This window comes from Madurella fahalii, assembly GCF_045866475.1.
Source record: "Madurella fahalii IFM 68171 DNA, scaffold_1, whole genome shotgun sequence".
Lineage (NCBI taxonomy): Eukaryota > Fungi > Ascomycota > Sordariomycetes > Sordariales > Madurella > Madurella fahalii.
In genome coordinates this window covers 5,620,911-5,632,507 of record NW_027263971.1, presented here as the reverse complement: position 1 = coordinate 5,632,507, position 11,597 = coordinate 5,620,911, and the positions used below count along the sequence as shown (strand labels likewise).

The 11,597-nt window shown below is 51.3% G+C and overlaps 2 protein-coding genes across 2 annotated transcripts; one reads left to right on the top strand and one right to left on the bottom strand.

Annotated features, from left to right (window-relative positions):
- On the bottom strand, positions 1-1,908 carry MFIFM68171_01715 (uncharacterized protein; the record flags this gene model as incomplete). Its single annotated transcript, XM_071057137.1, has 1 exon — positions 1-1,908. The coding sequence occupies one exon, from the start codon at positions 1,906-1,908 to the stop codon at positions 1-3; it is 1,908 nt and encodes a 635-aa protein (XP_070913238.1).
- A 7,077-nt stretch (positions 1,909-8,985) lies between these two features.
- Positions 8,986-11,166, top strand: MFIFM68171_01714 (uncharacterized protein; the record flags this gene model as incomplete). The annotated part of the gene is made up of 2 exons (XM_071057136.1): positions 8,986-9,569; positions 9,624-11,166. 2 exons carry the CDS (start codon positions 8,986-8,988, stop codon positions 11,164-11,166), a joined length of 2,127 nt encoding a protein of 708 aa, XP_070913237.1.
- Positions 11,167-11,597: the final 431 nt, after the last annotated feature.

Here is an 11,597-nt window from a genome sequence, read left to right as displayed (position 1 = left end):
TCATATAACATAAAACGTCATGGAGTCGATCAAATCCTCACAATAAAGCTCATCAACCATCTCGCCACCCATGATTCCACCCACATACGATGCCCCGACTAAGGAGTAGACACCAATGTCCACACCATCCACTTGGATAGATCGACTAGCCGTGCGTAAGACAAATGGCACAGGCGACCCAAACCAAAGGGCCAAGACATCTCCAGGACGACCATCCACAATACAGGTACCAACAAACCCGTTGTGTGTCGTAAAAAAGGCGCGTGAGCCAACACTTTGCCCCAAGGATTCCTCATACTCGTTGGTAGGTTTGCGACTACTGCCAGAGGGGAGATCTTTCTTAGAGAGTAGAGCCCGGTACATATCTTCGTAGGTCTCTGGTGGGGTTTCATGTCCCGACATCCAGCGCCTGTTACAGATGAGAGTCCTCCATAGGGGTTCTTTTCTTTTGAAGCAATCCATCAAAGATGCAACGAGGGGTTTTGCTTCCTGAAAACTGCAAAGTCGCTGCTTTGCGGCTTCTGCAACAGACTCGATGTGAGGAAGCCGGAGCACCAGCTCACCGAGGGTCTTTCCTAACGGGATGACCTCGTCAATAACATCGACGAATAGACCTTCCACGCGGAGCGTTCGTTTGTCTGGTAAGCGTCGTCCGTTTCTACACTGGGCCCCAGCACCGGATGCACTCATGATTTCCGGTGGGTAGAATTGCATCCCTGCGGGCTGTGTCGCTGTTTCGGCGGTTTGGCACGACAAGTCTGGGACCCAGGATGGGAAACTATTGATTGATGACTTGCCAGGAAGAAATACCCCCGAGAGGAAATACGGACCCTCTCCCCGAGAGAAGATGTGTGATACCGCATCAGAGTAGACTTCCCATACTGGCTTGCGATAGTTGATCGGAATGGGGATGCTGTAAGGTTCTGATGTTTCGTCCGGCGAGAGGAGACCGAGGAGGCCGTAGACTTTGTCTCTAGGGTTCGTTGACTGCGATGTTCTCGACAGAATGAGCAGTCTTCTCAGGCTCTCGCCGCCCTTGGAGCGCCTTGAGTTGAGGAGGTCATCCAAAACGTCCAACTTGATTTTGGCGAGAAGCTCGACTGTGCCTTCCTCAGGTGCTGATTCCACTTCCGTGCCGTTTTGAGCCCTCAAGCCGTCATCTTGGCGCTTGAGTACTGGTCTCCTGACGAAGGCCCTACCCAACTCGGTGAACATATCCCGTGCTATGGCCTTCCAGGCATTCATGAGTGCCGACCACGGTACCCTCCTCCAACCGCAGACAACCAAAGGATCGGTCTTGGCCATGGCCAATTCCTGAAGAATCCAGACGCGGGAGAACCAAGGTCGAGAACGTGAATCTGACAGGCTGAAGAAGAAATGGGCACATTGGTGCATCATATTCTTCCTCTTTTCCCTAAGGTTCTCATCTTGAAGATCGCCCTTGATGTTGTCCAGTTCTTGGATCATGTCAAATACCCCATCCCTGGTAGCTTCGTCATCCTCCCCAAGCCAGATAATGACCCGCTCTGCTGATGCATAAATATCCCGCATAATTGCGACCTGCTGGCTTCGCTCATCGAGATCGGCCTGGTTGATGCAGATTGCGTCGATCCAGAAGGTCATGCAGCGGCCTGCTTCTGGCGAACGAAGATGGCGCAGAGCGGAGAAGAGGTTTGCGGTGACGGGGAAATGGATATTGTCGAGCAGCACTGCATTTTTTGGGTCATTGGAGCTCGCCGCCTCTCCCCAGACGTAGGATAACGCGTTATAAGTGGGGGTAGTGTTAAGTTCGTGTGTTGTTATGTGGCAGTGGATGGGGTCGTCGGGTGAGCCTGGGAAAAGGGTGAGAATGCGGATCTCTCGACGTCGAGGGTCGATCGGGGTGTAGAAAAACGCCGTGGTTGACATGTCAGAGGCGCATTTTGCGTTGAGTGCTGTTGCGCAGCGTTGTGTCGTTGGCATAAACACCGATTCTATGTGTTGTAATAGCAAATGGGGGAGAATGAAATGGTAGCATTATGGATGTGATACAAGTCTGCATCACGGGACTCGAGAGCTCTTGGCAAGCTCCGCCAAGTGTTGCACTGCCATGCTCAAGCACCCTCACCAACTCCTAGTCATCCACACCACCATCTGCGGCCTTGCTTAGGCGCTACTTAGGCGTTACTCAGGACATGATTAAGAATCCACTGAACCTAGCTTAGACAAGTCGTGAGAGATTAGTTTCAGGCCACCTATTTCTTAAAATCAGGACCACCCAGACCCCGCCCCTCCCTTTCCCCTAGGTTTTATAACAACCCGGTTTAAGTCGGCATTTTAGATCCATGTCCGTCCTCTTAATCTATGCTCTCCCAGATCCTCCTTCATCTTTATTACACGAGTACCTTAAGTAAATTCCATCATCTGCCAATCCTCTTACTTTAAGACCCTTAAAACGGGTTACTTTATTTCTATTTATCCAGTTGCCGAATACTTAACATCCTAACTAATATAGTGGCATCCAACTGTGAAAATAGACAAGAAACGGGAGACATGCTGAGATTACCGTCCATGTAGTCACTACGCCGGTCCTCGGCCCGTGGATGACAACAGGCCGGATTACAAGCTGAGCACACAGCGTCTCATAGGTCACCCCGTACTTCGCTACAGTACTCCGGAGCCATCTTCTCTTGTCTCCGATCACGGTATCGCAGGCCTACGGCAATGGGACGCGCAAAAGCACCGTCCGCGCGCCGGGATACAAAATCTCTTAAGTTAGCAGCTCTCAGCTGCTTAATAAGGATCCCCTTCGAACATTAGTGCCGTAGGTTTTAAACAGTAAGATGGCCTATAAAAGTATGTCAAAGCGCTAATCTGTTTTGCCAACACTAGCCTGGGAGGCAGTGAGTTGGGGAAAACAGTCCCCAGAGGGCAGGGTCCCTCTGATCAGAGGGACACAGTTGCTAGGATGGTGCCCAGGGGCTGGAACTTGCCGTGGGCCCATTTTTCTTTCGCACCATAAGTAGGGCCGTCCTGGCCATTGCTCCTTAGACAGGACAATCAATTCAGTACTTTTCTCCACACTTGTTGCAAGCTCAATTGACGAGCTCTCCCTGCGTGCAAAGCGATCTCCCTCTGATCAGAGGGAGCTCTATCTGCACATGTTGTTTTGACCTTGTTTAGGCTGCAGGGACCCGATTTGTGGTGGTGTCGCCTGGCCTGTCTTGTCTATCTTGTCTGTCGGGCATTTGGCCGTCTTTGCCCTCCCCCTTGTTTTTGGTGGATATGTGGGTGTAGATGTGTGTTTCTGCACCATTTCAGCAGTGGCCTACAATCACTACAGTAGTCTAGCTCCTGTAATCTAATGGAGTTTAGCATTTTCGTTAAGGCGGTGTTTAGGAAAGTTAAGACGGAGAAGTATATGTTTACCGGAGACAAGAACGCGGGATTTGAAGGAAACGGGCGATGTACTTCAAACCCCCGTACTCAAGAGGAATAGAAATGTGAAGAATAAGGTATTATTGTCCATTTTCGACAGCTGAAGTAATTCCCAACCTACTGCGGTATAGCCTTGCCGAATGTGGTAATTAGGTGAGCAAATCTTGATCGGGACCTAAGCAAGTCCTGAGTGAAGGCGAGCAGCTACGAGAGTTGACCCTAAGTATTGCCGCGCTCTTTCTCCTCAAGACAGGGGTTGCGGACTTTGATTATCTAGCTTCGCTAGCTCCGAAACTGCTCATTTATTCTACTGATCGGCAACTAAACACTCCCAACTCCAGTGCAAAACGAACAAGGCCCAGAAGTAGGGTGCCCGCTTCTTCTTCCGTACGGCTAGCACCGCTCTTTGAACTGCTTTGGCGACGCTAATAGTACACAGCCCGACACAGAACCTACTCCCTCAATGTTAGATAGAAGCGCGGCAAACAGCTCTTCTATAAAATCCTTCCCCACCGCATCTGAGTATTTCCACAAGGTACCGAGGGCTGAATTCACCCCTGCAAGCATAAGCATTGGAAGCAACCCTGTCGTCTCCTCCCCTGCACTGACCTCCTGTTCTGCGGATTCACAGGCAATCATAATAAAATGCACGACCTCGAGACAACATGCCTTTAGGATTTCACGGGCGGTAAGGTTTCGGCTAGACAAGTTGGTGTTATCGTCTGGATTTAGGATCAGGGCTGGTTTCAGCGGATCGGAGGCATTGAACACCAGTTACTAGACCACGACGGAATCCCCGTAACAGTCCCTCTGATTAGAGTGCCACACTTACTAGGATGGCGCGCCGGGAGCTGGAACTTATCGTGGGCCCGTTTTTCTTTTACACCCATTGCTCCTTAGACAGGGGAATCAATTTAGCACCCTTTCCCGCACCTGTTGCAGGTTCAACTGAAGAGCTTTCTTTGCGTGCAAAGCGAACTTCCTCTGATCAGAAGGAGCTCTATCCGCACATGTTGTTTTGACCTTGTCTAGGCTGCAGGGACCCCAAATTTGTAGTAGTGTCGTCTGACCTGTCTTGTCTTAGGTATCTTGTCTGTCTGGTATTTGGCCTCTTTTGCTCTCTCCCTTGTTTCAATGGGTACGTGGGTGTAGATGTGTGTTTCTGCATCATTCTAATATTGAGACATCGCTTGTATGATTGTAGTGAGCCCTCAGGCTTCACTGAATCTCACACCCTAAGTTACGACAGCTCGCGAAACCCTCTCAAATGTCGGAATATCACACATAGCTACTTAGAAACATAATTTAATATAAGTTATTCTCTCAATTTCAATCCCACATAACCTTTAACTTCTAGAGTAGAACTTAAAGAACCTAGTAAAGATGATACCCGTAACGTAATCCATAAGCGAGCAAGCCATACAAGCGAGCAAGCCACTTTTTGACGCGACCCCCCACCTTTGCACAAAACATCAAATTCCTCTACAACCAACAATGGCAACGCCTTCGTACGAGGCCAGGATGAACCTAGCCGTTAGGGCTCTTGAAAAGGATCCAAAGCTTAGTATCCGAGCTGCAGCAAAGATCTACAAAGTTGACAAGGATACCCTTCGATGCCGACGCGCCGGTCGGCCTTCACGACGCGATATTTCAGCCAACTCACGGAAACTTACGGATTTAGAGGAGCATATGATAATTCAGTATATAACTGAGTTATCTGCACGTGCATTTCCTCCTCGGCTTCGTTTTGTGGAAGATATGGCCAACCGACTGCTACGCGAACGCGACGCGCCCCCTGTCGGCAAGAACTGGGCTCACAACTTCGTCAAACGCCGACCAGAACTCCAGACGCATTTTACGCGTAGATACGACTACCAGAGGGCCAAATGTGAAGATCCAGAGATTATTTACAAATGGTTTGTACTTGTATATAACATTAAAGCCAAGTACGGTATCCTTGACGACGATTTGTACAACTTTGACGAGACCGGCTTTATGATGGGTATGATTACCACTAGTATGGTAGTTACCACCTCTGACGGCTATAGTAGGGTTAAAAAGGTCTAGCTTGGTAATCGTGAGTGGGCTACAGTTATCCAAGGGGTAAATGCTCAAGGCTGGGCCATCCCACCATTCATCCTCTTAGCTGGGAAATATCACCTTACTCATTGGTATCAAGAATGCAACCTTCCAACTACCTGGTACATCGGAACAACCGACAACGGTTGGACTACCAATGAGAAAGGTCTAGATTGGATCCAGCACTTCGATTCCCATACAGCAGCTTGTACAAAGGGTAAATACCGGCTGTTAATCCTTGACGGCTATAAGAGCCACTACTCCGACCAATTCGAGGCCTACTGCCAGGAACACAGTATCATCACGCTTTATATGCCTCCGTATTCCTCATATCTAGTCCAGCCACTAGATGTTAGTTGTTTTGGGCCGTTGAAGAAGGCTTACGGCTATCAAATCGAGGAACTTATGCGTATGCATATCACATATATTACCAAGTTGGAATTCCTTTGTACGTTTAGAGAGGTATTTTTTACCTCCTTTACCGACAATGTAAAGGGGTTGTTCTGGGAACACGTTGAGGGAGATGGACCACGATGTCTTGATACCGAAAAGACCTGGACCAGCGGGCGATATCTTGGTGAACAGCCTCCTATCAATTATACAAAGACTGATCCTTGCGGATTAGAAGTGCCCCGCGTGAGAGAGTTCCCTCATGGGGTTCTTATCTATCCTGTATCGTGACATCATCCAGCATCATTCGGCGGGTCCTCCTGACCTTCGTCTGGAGACTCTCGTTACAGACAAGAATATCCAAGGAGCCTTTACCGGAGCTGGCCTTATACCGTACGATCCAGAAAGGGTGATTTCTAAGATGGATATACGGCTTCGAACTCCAACTCCACTACCCTCACCAGATACAACATTACCTTGGCTATCTCAAACGCCACACAACCCCCGAGGCCACCTCACAGAAAGACTTTATCAAAGGCCGGATATCCAACCACCAGGGCAGTTCTCCGACACCAATGCTGGCTGCCGTAGACCAATTGGCTAAAGGTATAATGGCTGTGATGCACGAAGTGGCTCTTTTGCGTACGGAGGTCTCGGCACTACGAAAGGCCAATGAGGAGCTTAGTAAGCGACGGAGGGCTAAAAAAACACGTATACGGCTTGGAGGGTCTCTTACCGTACAAGAGGCACAGGATTTACTGGACCAGAAGGCTGTGGATGAGCAGTTAGTCTAGGAAACACGGCCAAATGGTGGTGGTGCAGAGAGGGTTCGTACGAAGATTCAGTGTTGTGGTCTGTGCGGCAAGCCTGGCCATAATGCACGTACGTGTCAGGAGGCTGGAGAATCGTCTGATTCATCGATTTCTAGTTCAGTTATTGTTATCTCCTAGTATTGTGGTTTGATAATTGTAGATTGTAGTGGTAGAGTAGTAGAAAGTGGCTTGCTCGCTTGTATGGCTTGCTCGCTTATGGATTACGTTATCTGAGAACGGAGGGATGGACAGATATCACGTGTTGATAAGATATGTAGATTAGATAGCCTCTTGAGGAAGGATTGCTCTGCGATCCGTGCGCTCTGCCCACTTCACCGATTTTGGGCAATTTCCAATGGGCACTTAAGTGCCCAGAGGTGAGCTACACTCTCTTCCTCAACACCACAATTATCACATTACCAACTTATCTACTATACTCTTGCTTTCCACGCGTTTAAGCGTATCAAAAGACAACGTCTTCTATTAATATAAAACCTTTTAGAATCTTATAAAGGCTCTTGTTTAGTATAATCAACTTAAAGCAGTGGTTCTTAAGCTCGATGAAGTACTTAAACTATACTATTTTATCAATCCAAACCTATGTAGGCATTGCTCTGATACTAAGTAAGTCGCTGTCCTGGATCACGATATCGGTATCAAATCCTGGCTTGATCTTACCTAGTCTTTTGCTAAACCCAAGACTCTCGGCTAACACGCTAGTTACAGCCGTTAGGGCTATATAATATAGCAGTTCATATCTATATCTCTTAGCAGCTTCTAACACCATATACTAAGCGTTCAAGAGAGGATCATCACTGACGTAGATAGGTATTAGACCGTTGTTATTTAGGATCTTTCTAGCGTACTCGGATACCGTATTTGCTTCAGCGTTGTACCATAAGGCGTCGGCAGATAAGGCCGAGGCTGGGGACTCTCTGCCGTACATATGCTTGAGAATCTAGACGAGTCTCATAGCCAACCAAGCGATCCGTGATCTATCAACTTACCTCCGGAAGCAGATAGGTCTGGTGAGCAGGGGCTGTGGCCGTGCTCTGCATCAAGGCCTGCATGCAGGCAGGGGTCCGAATGTACCTAAAATCTGCGGGAAACCGCACAACACCATTGCCTTAAGATGAAAGCTCCGAGACAGGGCATCATCCGATTTGAGAAACGGCGATTTTAGTTCCAATGTTTTGTTCTTTTTGACGGTGTCATTGCTGCCACCGGTTGGAGAGCGAATCATGGGCAAGAACAGAAAGAGCTAGGAGTCGAGGAGCCGATTAATGAGCAGTCTCCTCCATGCAGTAACACCGTTCTGGCTCAATGGATGAATGACAGTTGTCCCCTGCCCGCATTTCTAGGAGGCATATGGTAGTGTCGCCGTAGCTCCCTTGCAGATTGGTTGCCTCTGTTGTTGCCAGCATGCAAAGACGGGAGTCGCTGAGGTGAGACCGGGGGATTGACCAAGCAAAGGGGAAGACGTGGCGGCTCATGTGGAGCGGCGAGCGAATAGAACGTCGGAAGGTTGGTCCGGGTCCGGTAAGCAGGGTGGGGCGATTCCCCGGACATACTTGCCGCAGCGCGGGTAGCTGCCTGGACAGCAAGGCCCGCCGAGGCCTCCCCACTAGAGAGTGAACGTAGGCCCCCCTACAGTAGCGAACCAGGATGTATGTTGGCCGACAATGTTGAGGCGGAGACAAGCCGAAACCGCCCTGTAAACTACAGTGTGCGGGGCGCCTGGGGCCATGCCCCGGCCTCCCAGATTTTGACTCCGGCTTGCGCTACGACTCCTTCGTTGTCGTCGGCCGCCGGACGACTCAGGGCCCGGCGAGGACGAGAAAACACTTGCACTTAATGACTGATTTCCCCGCAGCTTGCCTGAGGCGAGGTGGCGCAGAATGAGGACAATTCTCCGGGGGGCTAGTGGCGCGAGGCAGCCGCTGCATCTATGGATTGTAGGATGATGATACTTGCCCCAAAGAGCGGTCGGGTGGAGCCAACGAGAGTTTCTTGTGACTCACTAGCCGAGCTGTGGAGATTGCATTGCATCAGGTCGCTCAGCCTGCGCACCGGTCAGCACGGGCCGTCACCGCTGCCTAGTGCATGCAGGTTCAGCCAGGCTCTGGATTGGTGTCTCTCGTGTCCAGCGCATCGCAACATAAAAAGGCTGCTCTCCGGCTTCCTCTCTGTCCACGGCCGACACAGGACAACCGAGGCATTTCTTTTTTGTCCCCGTCCTTGACCCCGCTCAAGTCAATTCCGGCACGCCCTTTGCTGAGCGCCCACCATGCCCCGCTGCTGGCCCACCTTCCGCTCCCGTGCCAAGAAGGGGGCGGTGAGCCCCACAAAGCCGGAGAAGCTGCCGGACGGCGCGTCGAGCGCATCCGGCTCCACCACCGAAGTGGACGCCGAGACCAAGGCGCGGGCCGACAAGGAGAAGGAGAAGGAAAAGCAGAGAGACGAAGACAACAAGGCGGAGAAGAAGGACGAGGACGATGGGGAAGAGTCCAAGGACGAGGACAAGGAGGGCGAGGACAACGATAAGCCAAAGGTGCCGGTGGGGTCCATAAGCGAAGCCAAGCACATCTACAAGGGCGCTTCAGATGACGATGGGAATTGGACCTGGGTAGACAAGTATCCCGATGATGTCGAAGAGGCGGCCGAGAACGAGAAGACGGCAACATATGCAGTCGTGGTGCGCAACCAAAAGAGCAATGACAGCCGCAAGAAGCTCGAGGCCCACAGCATCATCGTGCAGAGCCCGCAAATCAGGGCGGCTCTGGCTGAGATCATGGCCGACTATCCAGGCGTCGCCTGCGAGCTGACACGGTTGGAGTTCGAGGCGCCTTTCAAACCTTTTGTGCATAGGTGGTACGTTGTGTCCGGGGATGCCGTCCGGAAGTGGAGAGACTGACGGCCGAGCAGGAACGAGCTTACCAAGTACCTTGAGAAGCCGGATCTTGACGAGAAGACCAAAGAGCATATGAAGGTGCTCTACGACATTCTCAATTACGAGATCGGCGACAACGTCAGGGCATTCCAGGACTACGTACGGAACGGCGTCGTGTCTTTCAAGGACCTGTGGATGATCTTCCAACCCGGCAAAGTCGTAGTGGCGGCATATCGGGGGCCCCTCAGCGCCTTCGAGATGGTCGAGACGGAGTACATGCAAAACAACTGCGGCAAGTTTCTACAAGTGCGCTGCGACTGCGTCGATTACGGCGGCAAGGAATTTGGCAGGTACCAGGAGCAAATCAACATCCCCGAGTTCATTGGCACCAAGAAGATCACTGGTCTGAAGGTGTATCCCATGCACTTCCATGAAGACAAGGAAGCGCTCTCCGCCAAGCTGACCAAGCGGGGCGAGGTATTTGAGCAGCTAGCCGGACATCACTACAAGCAGTACCAGGGCAAGGCGATCACATGGAACCGCGAAGGCAACGAAGTCGAGATCGAGATCACCGGGCGCATCGTGGTCGACATTGGTAGCTTCAACCGCTTCAGCCCCTGGCAAGTGCGCTATGTCAACGACTGGAACGCCAACGATCTGGAGCGCTTCACCAAGTACAGGGAGGAGATGGGTGTCACCGATGACAAGTTCGTCCTGCCGCCCTACTACCAGATGCTCTGCCGCTCCCGCACACGAGGTTACTCGCTCAAGTTCAAGAAGTGGCTCGACTTCTTTGTCGAGCAGATCTCCGAGGTCAAGTGGAACAGTGACGCCTTTAGCAGACTGGTGTTGCCGCCGGATCAGAAGGAGCTCATCCTGGCCTTCTCCGAGTCGCAGCTGGCAGGCAGCACCTTTGACGACGTCATCTCGGGCAAGGGAAAGGGCATTATTTGCCTGCTGTCAGGCCCTCCGGGCGTCGGCAAGACGCTCACGGCCGAGGCGGTAGCTGAGAACCTGAAGGTGCCGTTACACATGCTGAGCTCGGGCGACCTGGGCTCAGACCCGTGGGAGGTCGAGCGCGAGCTGCAGTCGATCCTGGAGCTGGTTGCCCGGTGGAACGCGATCCTCCTGTTGGACGAGTGCGACGTCTTCCTCGAGGCGCGCAGTACGCACGAGCTGGAACGCAACAAGATCGTGTCCATCTTCTTGCGCACCCTCGAGTACTACGAGGGCATCATGTTCATGACGACCAATCGTGTTGATGACATCGACGCGGCGTTCCAGTCACGCATTCATGTCAGCATTGAGTACCCGGATCTTACGTCGGCGTCGCGGCGCACCATTTGGAAGAACTTCCTCAACGGCTCGAGCATCAAGAGCTCGCTCACGGATAAGGACATCGCCGAGCTTGCCGAGCTCAAACTGAACGGCAGACAGATCAAGAACGTGCTCAAGACGGCGCAGCTGCTGGCGGCGAGGAAGAAGAGCGAGACGCTTGACAGGAAATACATTGAGACAGTGCTTATTATCGAGAAGAAGCGACCGGGAGCGCCGCAGCAGATGATGCATTACCTCTGAGTGGCGCGTCTGGAGAGGGCATCTCGGCGGCTGGCGTTGAGGTAATGTCATGTCTTGGAATCGGATAAGGCTGATGGATCTCGATGCCTGGAGGTTAGATACCCATCAGGGATACACTGTGTTTGTACTACAACGGGGAGACTGGCGTTGGTTCTTCGGGTTTAGCATTCCGCGGGTTTCCTTGGTATCCGATACGTAAGATATATCATGATATTGATGATTGAGAAGCGTGCCCGAGTCTCGGGTGAAAGCGTTCAACTCTCTCCCTAACTCCTTGATGTTTGTGATCGCCCCCTTTCCCGGACTTCTCCATTCCCTTTTTCTCTGCCCATCAAACGTTACCACATCCACAACTCTGTAAAGACGACGCCGAACGACGAACTAGACCCGATTTCAGTATGTCGAACATGATGTTCCACAGAACATGTCAA